The sequence below is a fragment of the Neolamprologus brichardi genome, unplaced genomic scaffold (assembly GCF_056152115.1).
Source record: "Neolamprologus brichardi isolate AB-2024 unplaced genomic scaffold, ASM5615211v1 NODE_ptg000033l+_length_6344489_cov_1, whole genome shotgun sequence".
Classification (NCBI taxonomy): Eukaryota; Metazoa; Chordata; class Actinopteri; order Cichliformes; family Cichlidae; genus Neolamprologus; species Neolamprologus brichardi.
The window spans coordinates 1,708,674-1,724,667 of record NW_028270137.1 but is presented as its reverse complement, the minus strand read 5'-3'; the positions used below and the strand labels follow the sequence as shown (position 1 = coordinate 1,724,667).

General features: G+C 47.1%; 1 protein-coding gene and 1 non-coding gene across 3 annotated transcripts in view; both read left to right on the top strand.

The window, feature by feature from the left end:
* The window catches only part of LOC102790138 (uncharacterized), a 37,284-nt gene extending 21,290 nt beyond the window's left edge, over nucleotides 1-15,994 (top strand). Inside the window, exons 3-7 of one of the 2 annotated variants that reach the window (XM_087837451.1) lie at nucleotides 401-562; nucleotides 4,417-4,579; nucleotides 9,358-9,479; nucleotides 10,068-10,189; nucleotides 15,428-15,994. In XM_087837451.1, the coding sequence (XP_087693577.1) occupies nucleotides 401-562; nucleotides 4,417-4,579; nucleotides 9,358-9,479; nucleotides 10,068-10,189; nucleotides 15,428-15,524 (666 nt within the window). In that variant the 3' untranslated portion in view covers nucleotides 15,525-15,994. Of the gene's footprint in view, nucleotides 1-400; nucleotides 563-4,416; nucleotides 4,580-9,351; nucleotides 9,480-10,067; nucleotides 10,190-15,427 lie in introns of both variants that reach the window. The other variant, XM_087837450.1, reaches the window with a different exon arrangement.
* Nucleotides 2,294-2,366, top strand: trnak-cuu (transfer RNA lysine (anticodon CUU)). Its single transcript has one exon. It is a non-coding gene; the product is annotated as a tRNA-Lys (tRNA).

Below are 15,994 nucleotides of genomic sequence, written 5' to 3'. Positions count from 1 at the left end.
GCACACTAACAGTCACAGCAGGTGGGCAACAAAACAATTAGACTAAAGTAATGATGTCAGTGTTGAGTTTGACACTATCTGCTCTGGTTTAATAAAAAAAGGTCAGGATTTGAGACACTGGCAACCAAAACATTTCCATCATAATCATAACAAAAGCACTTTTCTTGCATAAACTAAACTAAATGATGAGCCTGTGTTTTAGTCTGCAGTGTGCTTTGGAAGCTCACTATCTGTGCTGACATTCTTCATTAATAAAACTGAATAATAAACAAATAAACCCAGCCAGTAATTATGATTATTATACTACAGCACTCCTGGAGAAAAAACAGAAACATTGTTTAGGATAATAATGGCACAATTATCATAACTATCTTAACCCATCTGCCTTCTGCTTGTACAGGCACAGCAAGTGAGTTCCAGCCTGCTGTCTTCAGGACTCGGTTACCTGGAGCACATCTGTCAACTCGTTGAGAAGATCAGCCAGATGCAGGAGACTAACCTCCAGCTGCAGAGGCAGATCTGCAGTCTGCAAAAGGAGTGCAGGATGAGAAAGGCCAAAGAGGTGTGTGCAAGCTCTTATTTCAACTCATGCAATAAAGTCGCCATCTGGACACCTAAGCGTGATGATTTCTGCTAACTGCAGCTTTGTCCGACGACCTTTACGATTCTTTGTCTGCAACTGGGGGCGTGGAGATTGAAAAGCATGTCTTATTGGTCTATATGGTGCTTTCCTACTAGGTTTGAGCACTCAAAGCACTTTCTCACATTCAGAGCTTAAGCACTTTGAACCTGATCTCAGAGTCCAGCGGAGGCGTCAGGGGAAACTAAGGTTTCAGTATCTTGCACAAGGATATTTGGAGATGCACGCTGGAGGAACACGGGAATGAACAGAAAGGCAGAGCACGTTAACAGTGCTGAATGACCAGGTCAACCTCCATCGGCACTCACAGCTGTTTAAACTGAGACTGCATTTTATAACCAATACATTTAATATGGGCAGCACAGTGGTTAGCGCTGTCGCTTCACTCCAAGAAGTCCTGTGTTTGACGTCACCATCAGGTGAACGAGCTTTCTGTGTGGAGCTTGTTGTCAGTGTCTCTGTGTTAGCCCTGCATCAGATTGGAGGCCTGTCCAGGGCGTACGCTGGCTTCAGCCCGCCGTGACCCCAATAAGATAGACAGACTAAAGACGCAGAGTAATCCTGACTGGAATATCGTCTGTGGTCTCTGAATGGACCGTCTGTGTATGTGTGACAGCCCCGGTGCATCGTTTACAGGAAGAGCAGCAGCTAAAAGCATTTACCATCCACAGTAACACTGTGGAGGATGTAGCGCGCCCGAGCAAGTCAGTGTGTTAAGAAAATGACATGAACATCGATGCTATTAACAAATGAGAAGCTGAAAGGTAGAAGGACGCACAGCAGAGGCTGACTCTCATCATCACATTAAGACTGTGACAGTTTAATTCAACTGACTTTTATGGTCAACAACAGTCACCTCAAAACATTTTTATTGTAATGTAAAGACCCTACAAACGACTCCCTATGAACACTGAACTTGGCGACTGAGGGAAAGAAAAACTCCCTTTTAACAGGAAGAAACCTCCAGCTCAGTGAGGGGCGGGGCCATCTGCTGCTAAGGGCTGATGGAGAGGGGAGGACGACATGACAAAAAACTCTCTGTGGAAAAGGAGATTAATAATAATTAAATGCAGAGTGGTGTATAAACAGGTAATGAGTGGGAAAAGGCGACTGAAGAAGAAACACTCAGTACAGCAGCAAAGACTATTGTAGTGCAACTAAGGGAGAATTCACCAACAGTGTGAGAGTGAAGAGCTCTGATAGGGTGATGTGGTGCTACAAGGTCATTAAGATATTCACACTTTCTTCTTTCTGTGTAAGACCAAGCTAACATTCACACTCCCATGGATGCACCAGAGAGTGACTTGGGGTTACTGTCTTGCTCAAGAACATTTGGCAGGCCGACTGGAGATTGTGTTGTACCACCTGATCTACAGCCGACAGAGGTGTGGCTACAGTGGTGAAGAGAAGCCTGGGATTGTTCTTATTTTCTGCGATGAATAGTAAGATGTAGCTTTACAGATGGCGTTTTTATCGAGCAGCAAACTGGCTCTCCAGACTAAATGGTTAAATTAGTAAGACAGCTTACAAGTGATATCACCTCTCAGAGTGTCGGACTTTTTAAACTAAAACGTAAGGAACGACAAACTGAAAGCTTGTTTTGGTTATACCGAGAAAACTCAGATTTAATGGGAACAAAACGTGGCAGCACAAGCCCAGCTAGCTCAGTCGGTACAGCATGAGACTCTTAATCTCAGGATCGTGGGTTTGAGCCCCACGTTGGGCGATGTAGTTCAGCAACAATAATCCCGGTCCCTAAAACCATCATTGTCCTTAATGACCTGTTGTGAAGTGCTTTGAGAAGCTGTGCATAAAGGACTGCCGAGCCCCACCGAGGATGCACGCTTCACCTGATTTCAGCTTAACTTTTAATACCATCTTTCCACACATTCTTATAGCCAAGCTGGTAAACTCAGACTTCCCCCTCCACTACATGCACATGGATCAAAAACTTTCTCACTGACCGAACACAATCAGTCAAGGTTGGCTCACCACAGGGATGTGTGCTGAGTCTTCTCCTATACACCATCTACACCAGTGACTGCATCCCTGCATCATCATCACCAAATGGGACACCGACGATGACGACACCGCCTACAGAGATGAGGTCCAGCCTCTGACAGAATGGTGTGACTACAATAAGTAGTGATTGAATGAGGATGGTTGTATAAAATGATCTGAATGTTCAGGTAGAGCAGAAAAGTGCTGAGACCCAGTTCATTTACCGAACACATCCCAAGCTGGGAAAAGACTGGGAAAGTCAGTGGAAACAAAAACCAATGAGCGGGAGGAATAGTTTGTCTGGTTAATAAACTGGAGGGAAACATTGCTCCTCCTCCTGGGCCTGTGGGGAGGTTGAGACAGAGCTTTGTCTTTACTGACAATCTGTCGTAGATCGTGATACTATTCAGGAACAGAGGAAGGATCCGGTCCAGGTATATGTTCTGGTAGTGACTGTTAGAGGCTGAGGGTGAGGCTGATTGAAAGCAGCAAGGCAGAGCAGACTCAAACTCTCTGCTCTATTACCGGCCCGGTCAATGTGAGAGTTGTGTTTCTGCAGCCGGGGGTCTCCCAGTGAGGCAACTAATCAAACAGGCTCAGGTTGGTGAGTGATCATAGCTTCATCACATGAAGCCAACTGATTATTTCAAGCACGGTGTTTTCCACCCAGCCGGTCTCAGCAACCACAGGTCGAAACATCCACTGTGGATATGAAATATGCCTCAGCCCATGCCTGCACGCGTCCTCTCAGCACGCCTGCAGCATACGAGAGTTTAGTGGCATCATCGTGGAAAGAGAGCCCAGGAAAAGACTCAGGTGAAACAGCATCGTGGGACACGACTGCTTCATTGTTGACTGTGTGATTCCGTGTCACCAGTGGGGGCCATCTGAGTGGGAGCTGAGGCTAAACTAGAACAAATCTCAGGAATAACTCGAAGCATTTTCTCTTGTTTGTAAGTGAAGTTTTGTCTTTGTTCAAGAGATGCAGTGCACTAAATATTTTATTAAACACAGAGACCTGGTTAACATGTGATCATGGGGAGCAAAGCTCTTTTTTTGGACACCACTCAGAGAGCAGTTCAAGGAGAACATATAGCTAAACATGTCACTCCTCTGATTATGGAGGCTATCAGAGGAAACTAGATTAATTAAACATGCTCACAAAGGGCACCAGCTCAGTTTGGTGGGTGAGCAGGCGGCCTTATTCAAGATAAATGGCTTGTATTTGTAGAGCGCTTTACTTAGTCCCTAAGGACCCCGGAGTGCTTTACACATCCACACACTGGTGATGGCAGCTACGTTGTAGCCACAGCCACCCTGGGGCGCACTGACAGAGGCGAGGCTGCCGGACACTGGCGCCACCGGGCCCTCTGACCACCACCAGTAGGCGGTAGGTGAAGTGTCTTGCCCAAGGACACAACGACCGAGACTGTCGGAGCCGGGGCTCGAACCAGCAACCTTCCGATTACAAGACGAACTCCCAACTCTTGAGCCACAAGAGTGGCTTTGCTGCTCTCTCACCTCTGTGATGTCTGTCCAACAAAGACAAACTCCTCAAAAATAATGTTAAAAGAAACCATTAATCGTACAAGAAGCCTGTTCTTTTGTCCCACACTCTGCGATGCACATCAGCAGCAACATTCAAATTACACATCTTACTGCGTATATCGTCATATATGATCTGCATTACGTGGAGTAAAATTCTAAAGCAATTAACATCATTTTTATTTAAAACCACGTTCAAAATCAATTTTCTTCTTCTCTGCTTTTTCCAGGACTTCTTCAAAGACTACTGCAGCTGTGGTGCAGCAAGTTTAGCCTTCCAGGATTTTCAGAAAACACAATCCAGAGATGAGTTTGCATCACCCAGTGGAACTCTCTCAGACCTGTCAGCCATTCCAGAGGTCACACAGCACCCACTCATATCCACCGGTGGAGGTAATACGACCAGAGCACCTGGAGAAAACACACAAAAGCACCTGCAATCTCTACAAGGCTGCTAGATTCAATCCCAGTATCTCAAAGGAGCTTGCAAAGAAAAGCGTCTGGACTTCTTTAAGTTGCTTGAAGACGTTTCACCTTCATCCGAGAGGCTTCTTCAGTTCTAAGGTCAAATGGTGGAGAGTCCCAGATATAAACCTAGTGGGAGTTTCCCCCCACAGAGGGACAAAAGGACCCCCTGATGATCCTCTAATCGCCTGAGCCAAGGTGTGAAACTGGGTGTGGGTCCCAATCAGCCAGAGTTTCAGGTGAGTTCATTGTGAAACCTGGCCCCACCTTATCATGCAAATTCCTGAGGTCAGATGGTCCAGGATGTGAGTGGGCGTTAAGGCGTCTGGGAAGGGATCTCAAAACTGGATTATAGATGGCAGAGAGTTGGTGTCGTAAACCACCGCCTCTGTTCAAAGATGGTCGCTCACAGTGGACATAGATGGCTTCTTTCACTCCTCTTTCAAACCATCTGTCCTCTCTGTCCAAAATGTGAACATTGGCATCCTCGAAAGAGTGACCTTTGACCTTTAGATGCAGATGGACAGCTGAATCTTGTCCTGTGGAGGTGGCTCAACATCGAAGTTTACCGGAAGCCCACACACACGGACCAGTACCTCCTGTTTGACTCCCATCACCCTCTGGAACACAAACTTGGAGTAATCAGGACCCTACACCACCGGGCAGAACATGTTCCCTCTAAGCCTGAAGGGAAAAAGAAGGAACACACACGTGTAAAGGAAGCACTCAAAACGTGCGGCTATCCTAAATGGGCGTTTTTAAAGTCAGCAAAGAGGCACAGAAAAGAAGATCAGACACCAGCGAGGGAGGATAAGAAGGACAGACGCAACAACATTGTCATCCCCTATGTAGCCGGTGTATCAGAAAAACTCAGGAGGGTTTTCTCCAAGCATGACATCCCGGTGTACTTCAGACCCAGCAACACACTCAGACACAAACTGGTTCACCCGAAAGACAAAACTGCAAAACACAGACTTAACAATGTGGTGTATGCTGTACAGTGCAGCGAGGAATGCCCAGACCTCTACATTGGAGAGACCAAACAGCCACTTCACAAGCGCATGGCACAACACAGAAGAGCCACCTCCACAGGACAAGACTCAGCTGTCCATCTGCATCTTAAGGTCAAAGGTCACTCTTTCGAGGATGCCAATGTTCACATTTTGGACAGAGAGGACAGATGGTTTGAAAGAGGAGTGAAAGAAGCATCTATGTCCACTGTGAGCGACCATCTTTGAACAGAGGCGGTGGTTTACGACACCAACTCTCTGCCATCTATAATCCAGTTTTGACATCCCTTCCCAGACGCCTTAACGCCCACTCACACCCTGGGCCATCTGACCTCAGGAATTTGCATGATAAGGTGGGGCCAGGTTTCACAATGAACTCACCTGAAACTCTGGCTGATTGGGACCCACACCCAGTTTCACACCTTGGCTCAGGCGATTAGAGGATCATCAGGGGGTCCTTTTGTCCCTCCGTGGGGGGAAACTCCCACTAGGTTTATATCTGGGACTCTCCACTATTTGACCTTAGAACTGAAGAAGCTTCTCGGATTAGAGGTGAAACGTCTTCAAGTAACTTAAAGAAGTCCAGACGCTTTTCTTTGCAAGCTCCTTTGACTACGATGACCTGGATGACTGAGAACCTTCACAGACATCCCAGTATCTCCTTGTAGTGAATAAATAGTGATTCATGAGAGGACTACCTGACATTTAGTCCGCAACATCTTGTGTAGTAACAGTGATTGCTGTTGTGTTTGTAACTAATATACAAAAAATCGCACTGATGTAAACCTTCTGCATAAAATCCATAAAATACAAACTCTGATATTAGATAAAACAGGCCAAACAAACATTGGTATACATGCTGGAGTTACATCACTAATCCCAGGCTGCACTTCACCATCAAGCATCATTTAACACATTTGCAAACTTCATGTAATTTTGCACATTTAGTTGTAAATACACATAACATGCTGACAGCACAGCATGCTGGCAAGTCTTTCACGGTGCAGTGTTTAAAATCTCACCACTAAACTTAGACTGTAGACTGTGGACTGTGTTTCTCTGCTCGTGTTTGTGTGGAATATTTTCCAACACTAGACTTTTACATATTTGAATAGTAGAAACACAAACTAATAAATCAGGAATAAAAAAACTGATGTCAATTAAAGATTTTGCAGTATTTTATGTTTTTAACCTGAGGCATCTCAAAAAAGTCAGGCTGCTATTCATCAGGTACCATATCACCCTATTAGAGCACTTCGCTCTCGCTCTGCAGGCCTACTTGTTGTTCCTAGAGTATTTAAAAGTAGAATGGGAGGGAGAGCCTTCAGTTTTCAGGCCCCTCTTCTGTGGAACCAGCTTCCAGTTTGGATTCAGGAGACAGACACTATCTCTACTTTTAAGATTCAAACTTTCCTTTCTGTCAAACGTTTTTCACTCATCATGTATTTTTTCTGATGTGATTTAGTGCTATATAAACAAAACTGACGTTAAAGGTTGAGTATGCCAGGTTTGTGAAGGCAGCCTGACACACGATGATTCAGTGAAGCTGCTGTCCAATCACAGTTGAGCAGGATGTAGCACTGAGGACATGCTCTTGGTAATCTGCTGTTTTTAGCTTTTAGCTGCTGTTTGCCAGCAATAGTGAAACTTTCTGTGAAGTCAATATGATTTTGTTGGACTTGTAAATAAACTCTTAGGTCATGTGAGAACATAATCAGCCTGTTTATCTTGAGCCTAACATAATGTTATCTTATAAGCAGCTGTTGTTGCTGCTCAGCTGTCCCAAAACGAGAGGATGTCATGTCTAACCTGCTGACAGTAACTGGAATAAATAAGCATGTTTATGGTATGTTTCCAATCGAGGGCAGACTGCACCTTTAACCTCTAGGACCGAGCGTTCACACATGTGGACGTCACATTTTGGGTTATTTATTTATTTATTTTTTTTTATATTTTTTTTTTGTGTCCCGTTTGGATCTTTAGCATCAGAATTGTTGTCTTAAGGCCAAGAAAGATGCCAAGCGGATTTATTTTACCAAGTGGATCATCATGGCCATATTGGTCCATTTGATTGACCTTTATTATAATTATGTACTTATTTTATTTTCGGTTGCTACAAACGGGACAGACATGACTGGGGGAAAGGACAGGGAGAAAGAATGAAAGAAAGAGAGGGAGAGAAAGAAAACCAGAGGGGAGAAGAGACGGTGAGAAAGGGGGGAAGAAAGAAAAACAAACAAAACACCTGGATCACCTGTATGGAGAAAAAAAAACAGAAGAGAAAGCAAACAAAAAAAGAGCAACATAATAAAAACAGCACCATCTAAATAAACTAGCTAGCAGTAGATAACAGTAGATACTAAATATTAAATATTTTGGGTTATTTAGACCAAAATACTTCATTTTGCTCTACAAGGGCCTGATATCCACTTACGAGGACATTATACTGCTACTGTCGAAATCTTAACCCTCTGAGGCTCAAATTAAGTTTTATGTTGCTAATGCACAACCAAGTCCTGCAGTGGTACTTCTGAGTAAAAAAACCTCATAAATATATCTAATATATATATAACATAGTTTTTAACTGTTGCAAATCTGCAACGCCTGTCTCGAGAGGGTTAAACGAATATCCTCATATGTGGCTCTCATTTGTCTTAGAAACAAATATGAGGTAAAGAAAAATCTGGCAATTCTTTGTTTTTACGTTCATCGGGTCCCAATCAGCCCAAATATCAAAGAGAAATTAAAAATGCTGCTGTGGAAGAGTTCAGGTCTTTGGAGGTTAAGACAGCAACAAAAAGAGAGTCTGTGCTCGTAGTTACTAACGGTCACAGGTTCATGGTTTTGGTTGGATAAAACTACAACTAATGACCAACAGCAGTGAAAAAAACTGGCAGCAGTTTATTTGCACAAGCAGGCAAAGAAGGAGGCGTAGATGCAGTTCTCAGCTTCTCCAAACGTAGAAGACGAGATATTTTTAGAAAGATATTTTCCTCAGACAGGACTTACTGTTCTGCAGCCTTCAGGCTTCTGAGAACACCCTGAATGAACTAAACTATGTTCTCAAATTGTTTTAGCAGTACTCAAGTTTCACAGCGTGACCCAGAACTACCCCCACAGTTCATCTGCTTTAAAGAAAGGTTCTGCTTCACCCAAACCCGGGCGGACATCTGCTCCTGACAGGAACACGTATTTGGACTATGCACAGGCCACATAAGATCATTTCAGATTTGGATTCACCGACTGTTATGTAGCTATAGCGCCGGACTGAATAGTTCCTAGCAAAGTGCTACGACCAACAGAAGCTGTGATAAGAAGTGATGTGTTTACAGTAAAGCAGGAGAAGAGGGGAGTGGGATGATCAGGAGGAAAACACAGACGTGCACTGTTTCCATTTCTTATAACAGCCATGACTCCCTGCAGCAAGATGTGAATAAAAAATCACTAATCAACTAATCATGTAGCAATGATCTGGTGGAGTCAGTGTGTTTTTCCATGATAACGTCCATCCTTCAGTTGGGGCAGGACACCGAGGACGCACAGCATTTGAGATGTTGTGGCTAATCAGCACACATGTGTGTGTTTTGTTTATAGCGTTGACAAAATGCATGAAAGGACCAAATGAATACTGGTTTAAATGTTATTAGTCGGGCACAAACTGAACTGTAAGTGCTTGTTGTTTGCTCCCAGTTTCAGGAGTTACAGGTGATGGTTTAACTCTCGCTCCTCTGTGGAGGAAGAGCCGAAGCCAAAGGAGTCACACTGAGGGGGAGGTCCACGGGGACAGCACTGAGGGGCTCTCCATCCATCAGCACACAGTAAGTGATGCTGTTTTTCCTGAGAGGATCACATGCTGCAGTGTGATTAACTAATGTTTTCACATCAAATATATGAGGTGACGCTCTGCAAAAACTCTGGAGACAAGACACAATTTGTACAGGGGACACACAGAGACGAGGACAGAAGACACGTGGAGGGATCACAAAACAATACTCGATAATGCGAAACCTTAAAGGAACGAAAATATAAACAGACTGCAAAGAACATAATAACAAAATCAATGACCATGCTAATAAACACACGAGTGATGCTGAGCTACAAAAAGGACACAATATGAGCTAAACTCCAGAAGAAACAACACTTAGGAAAACTCCTGCACTGTTTTCAGAGGAAAACACGACCAACAATCTGTGCTTCTACCAAAATCTTCTGCTGGTATATTATTCACTCTCTCAAACTCCCCCCGCGTGTGTTTCAGCCACTAGTTTGTTGTCTGCTTGGTCACTACTGAAAAGATCTTGTTGGGTCACTGTGTATAAATTAACTTGTTAGCAGGTCACCCAAACACTTCATTTACTGCTAGAAGGGAAAGTTGATCAGTGACGATTTTGTGTGTTTGTGTTCAGCTGAGTGAAAACAGCACATGGGCCCGAGTCAAAGACGTGGTGAGGAAGACTAAGCTAAGGAATCACAGCAGGCTGGGAGCAGCCTCGGCTTCACTGAAGATGTCCTGCCCACAGCTCTACAGGTGAGGAGCAGCTACACACCACAGTGTGGTACATCTATGATCTGCAGTCAGGTCCAGAAGAATTTGGATAAACGGCTGTTTTGCTCATTTTTCACATTTTGTCGCTGCACACTGGCCCAAATGATCCAATGGGCAGCTGATCAGGGTCCAGATCCAGCTGGGACCCATCAGAGGGGCTAAAGATGGTCTCCTAACACGTGATGCAAGTGAAGCAGACCATCATTAGGCTGAAAACTTCCCACCCTCCTTTACAAGAACATTTCGTGACAAAAACACACAAACACACCCACTCACACTCACACTCTCTCCGTCCCCACACACACAACACAAGAAGATTGTTGAGTTATGTACTCAGTGTTGGGAAGGTTACTTTTAAAATGTATTCCATTACAGATTACAGATTACATGCCCCAAAATGTATTCTGTAACGTATTTCGTTACGTTACTCAATGAGAGTAACGTATTCTGAATACTTTGGATTACTTAATATATTATCATGCTGTTTACAACTACATGAATGTACTATTGCTGTGATTTATTACTGTTACTGAAGGTCCGCGGCTCCGAACCGTAGTAAAGGGACCTCTGGCTAATACGGTGGGTTCTGTGTCGGGCTCGTAGCTGAAAACTAGCTTTACTTTGTTGTCTGGGTCAACTTTGCTAGCAGAGACAGAGAGAGGCGTTGAAAGGCTGCTCCAACAGAACTTATTGTTTTTGGAGGAAAACACGAACACGGTGTACAGTCGAGTCTTAATAGCTTACTTACAGCTGGGCTCGTCAGGCTCTCTTCTTGGCTGCAGTGGTTATTATTATATTTACATGCTTCCAGAAGACCCCTATGAAAAAAACACAGAGGGAACAGTTTACCCTGCCCGGGATAGGGTTACCGGGGCCCCGCCCTGGAGCCAGGCCCGGGGAGGGTGCCCGAGGGCGAGCGTCTGGTGGCCGGGCCTTAGTCCATGGGGCCCGGCCGGGCACAGCCCGAAGAGGAGACATGGGCCCATCCTCCCGCAGGCCCACCACCCGCAGGAGGCGCCATAGGGGTCGGGTGCATTGTGTGCCGGGTGGCGGCCAGGAGCGGAGGCCCTGGCGGACTGACCCCCGGCTGCCAAGACTGGCAATAGGGACATGGAATGTCACCTCTCTGGTGGGGAAGGAGCCTGAGTTAGTGCGTGAGGTTGAGAGGTACCGGCTAGATATAGTCGGGCTCACCTCTACGCACGGCTTGGGCTCTGGAACCAGTCTCCTGGAGAGGGGCTGGACTCTGTCTCAGTCTGGAGTTGCCCCTGGTGAGAGGCGGCGGGCTGGGGTGGGTATTCTAATATCCCCTCGGCTTGCTGCCGGTACGTTGGGGTTTTTCCCGGTGGACGAGAGGGTTTGTTCCCTGCGCCTTAGGGTCGGGGAACGGGTCCTGACTGTCATCTGCGCTTATGCGCCGAGTGGCAGTTCGGAGTACCCAGCCTTCTTAGAGTCCCTGGGGGGGGTGCTGGAAGGTGCTCCACCTGGAGACTCTGTTGTCCTGCTGGGAGACTTCAATGCTCACGTGGGTAACGACAGCGAGACCTGGAGGGGCGTGATTGGGAGGAACGGCCTCCCTGATCTGAACCCGAGCGGTGCTTTGTTATTGGACTTCTGTGCTAATCACAGTTTGGCCATAACGAACACCTTGTTCGAACATAAGAGTGTCCATAAGTGCACGTGGCACCAGGACGCTCTAGGCCGTAGGTCGATGATCGATTTTGTAATCGTATCACCAGACCTGCGACCATATGTTCTGGACACTCGGGTAAAGAGAGGGGCTGAGCTGTCAACTGATCACCACCTGGTGGTGAGTTGGATCAGGTGGCGGGGGAGGACGCTGGACAGACCTGGTGCACCTAAACGCGTAGTGAGGGTGTGCTGGGAACGACTAGCAGAGGCCCCAGTCTGCGAGATCTTCAACGCACACCTCCGGCAGAGCTTCAACAGCATTCCGAGGGAGGCGGGGGACATTGAGTCCGAATGGACAATGTTCAGCGCCTCCATTGCCGAAGCTGCTGCATTGAGCTGCGGCCGCAAGGTGGTTGGTGCCTGCCGTGGTGGTAATCCCCGAACCAAATGGTGGACACCAGAGGTGAAGGGAGCCACCAGGCTGAAGAAGGAGTCCTATCGGGCTTGGTTAGCCTGTGGGACTCCGGAGGCAGCCGACAGGTATCGACAGGCCAAGCGGAATGCGGCTCGGGCAGTGGCTGAAGCAAAAACTCGGGTGTGGGAGGAGTTCGGAGAGGCCATGGAAAAAGACTTTCGGACTGCCTCGAAGAGGTTCTGGCAAACCGTCAGGCGTCTCAGGAGGGGAAAGCGGTGCTCTACCTGCACTGTGTATAGTGCTGGCGGAGCGCTGCTGACATCGACTGAGAAAATTGTCAGGCGGTGGAAGGAATACTTCGAGGACCTCCTTAATCCCACTGACGCGTCTTCCAAGGAGGAAGCAGAGTCTGGGAATGAGGGGAATGACCCGCCAATTTCTGGGGGCGAGGTCACTGAGGCAGTTAAACAACTCCTTGGTGGCAGAGCCCCTGGTGTTGATGAGGTCCGCCCCGAGTTCCTGAAGGCTCTGGACGTTGTAGGGCTGTCCTGGCTGACACGCCTCTGCAATGTTGCGTGGAGATCAGGGGCAGTACCCGTGGATTGGCAGACCGGGGTGGTGGTCCCCATCTTTAAGAAGGGGGACCGGAGGGTGTGTTCCAACTACAGGGGGATCACACTCCTCAGCCTCCCCGGGAAAGTCTATGCCAGGGTGCTGGAAAGGAGAGTTCGTCCGCTAGTCGAACCTCTGATGCAGGAGGAACAATGCGGTTTTCGTCCTGGTCGCGGAACACTGGACCAGCTCTTCATCCTCTCGAGGATACTTGAGGGTGCATGGGAGTTTGCCCAACCAGTCTACATGTGTTTTGTGGACTTGGAGAAGGCATTCGACCGTGTCCCTCGGGGTGTCCTGTGGGAGGTGTTGCGGGAGTATGGGGTGTCTGGCCCATTGCTACGGGCCATTCGATCCCTATACAACCGTTGCAAGAGCTTGGTTCGCATTGCCGGCAATAAGTCGGACTCGTTCCCGGTGGGTGATGGGCTCCGCCAGGGCTGCCCTTTGTCACCGGTTCTGTTCATAATTTTTATGGACAGGATTTCTAGGCGCAGCCAAGTGGCGGAGGGCTTTCGCTTTGGTGGCCTCAGGATCTCATCTCTGATTTTTGCGGATGATGTGGTTCTGTTGGCTTCATCGGGTGAGGGCCTCCAGCTCGCACTGGAGCGGTTCGCAGCCGAGTGTGAAGCAGCGGGAATGAGGATCAGCACCTCCAAATCTGAGGCCATGGTTCTCAGCCGGAAAAGGGTGGAGTGCCCACTCCGGGTCGGGGATGAGGTCCTGCCCCAAGTGGAGGAGTTCAAGTATCTCGGGGTCTTGTTCGCGAGTGATGGGAGAAGGGAGCCGGAGATCGACAGACGGATTGGGGCTGCAGCTGCAGTAATGCAGACGCTGCACCGGTCCGTCGTGGTGAAGAGGGAGCTGAGTGTAAAAGCGAAGCTCTCAATTTACCGGTCGATCTACGTCCCTACCCTCACCTATGGCCACGAGCTGTGGGTAGTGACCGAAAGGACGAGATCGCGGATACAAGCGGCGGAAATGAGCTTCCTCCGAAGGGTGGCTGGCATCTCCCTTAGAGATAGGGTGAGAAGTTCGGCCATCCGGGAGGGGCTCAGAGTAGAGCCGCTGCTTCTCCACATCGAAAGGAGCCAGCTGAGGTGGTTTGGGCATCTGGTAAGGATGCCCCCTGGGCGCCTCCTGGGTGAGGTGTTCCAGGCATGTCCCACCGGGAGGAGGCCCCGGGGCAGACCCAGGACACGCTGGAGAGATTATATCTCTCGGCTGGCCTGGGAACGCCTTGGTGTTCCCCCGGATGAGCTGGAGGAGGTGGCTGGGGAGAGGGAGGTCTGGGCCTCTTTGCTTAGGCTGCTGCCCCCGCAACCCGGCCCCGGATAAAGCGGATGAAGATGGATGGATGGATGGACATGCTTCCAGCTCCCGTTTTTGCTCGATGACAGCTCGTACTTTTCCTTTTTCTCCCTCCCTCGCTCACAGACACATAACGGGTATGGCAGTCCATTCTCCCTGCAGCACGGACTACACTGCCCATGATGCTACATTCTTTAGAGCTATACCTGTAGCATTCTGCCTGTTAGCTTAGCACAACAACAACAACAACAGACGCTCTCTCACCCAGGAAACACGCAGAGAGAGAGCGTCACCCTGTAACCATGGCAACCGTAACCATGCCACCTGGAACAACAGAACGTAGCTGTCAAACAAAACCCAAACAGTCCTGACCCGCCACAATATAAAACAGGGAAGTACCGCCGTGTAATCCATTTATTTCAACAAAGTAACTGTATTCTAAATACCACGGTAACTGTAACGGAATACAGTTACTCATATTTTGTATTTTAAATACGTAACGGCGGTACATGTATTCCGTTACTCCCCAACACTGTATGTACCTGTGCATGTTTCAGTGTTTGTTTGTTTTTCTTCACAAACATAAACAAAATTCACGTTTTCTGCTCACATTCAGTAAAAGAAACATTTTCCTGTTTTTACTTTTGTTGTAAAAAAGTAACAACATAATCCTGCTTTCCTTTGTCAAAGATATGTTACATCCTCACGGGTCGAAATGACACCGATGCAGAACCACTGAAAGGACACTGTGCCTGTTGCCCCGTCTGATAAGGAAACCTACAATCTATAGTTATTTATATGTGAATAACCAGCATAAGCATGTGTTTTGGAAATGACAGCCTCAGAGACCTGTAGGCAGGATGCAAAGACTGGGACTCTCGACAGAAACAGATAAAAGGGCCTTTTTGCCTTTTCTGGATCAACACTGGCTCTTCTTTATGTGAGAGCTCGTCGAGGGAGGAATTTAATGGGAGGTGGAGGATTGCAGGCACTTCAGCCTCTCCCTCCACCCTGACTGGAGCTTGGCACCCACCCAGATGGACAGAGCAGGGTCGGGAGAGTCAAATCAGCATTCCTCAGTGTTCCCCTGTAGGAGTGGGAGTCTGGGATTTAGGTTAGGCCTAGTAAGTTCTCGCTGTAATCCAAGATGTCTTAGAAACACCCTTCTCCTGCTGACACATGCACAAAGTAAAAGAGTATCTTAGATGTGTATGTAGACATGTTTACTCCCTGCCTTTGTATCTTCACAGGCCTGATCTGGAACCAGTACAACCATCTAGCACCAGCAGGAACTCTATGATTGCTTTGGGCCACCGGAGTACACTGGACTTCCCGTGGCTTGAGTAAAGATCCGGGTAGTGAAGAGTGCTTTTTATAAAAGACCAAATGATGGTGGCCAGACGACGGCTGTAGCATCTCCAAAATAATAAGAACGGTAGTTTTGAGTACTGAAGGTCTGCTGTCCTCATCGTGACATCATTTCATTATCAGAAGATAAACTGTGACGACTTCTGCAAACCAGGCTGTTTATTTTGGACTATACAGACTCTACACAGCAAAATGTGCAGGTTCCGCATACAGGGACATAAATTATGACACGTTTTTACTGATGTCTTATGTCTTTTTTATTTGTTTATTTGTTTGTTCCTCTTTGAATGCACCATTTCTTTCAGATTTTGCTTCCAGACTGTCTTGTGATTGTTTTAAAGTGTAATAGTTCTCCACTCAGTTTGACTTTCAAGGCTTTTATTTATGAATGTTTTGAGGAATCAGGAAAAGGGGACGACAAAGAAGATGTAGCGGGTCTAAAAGTCTAT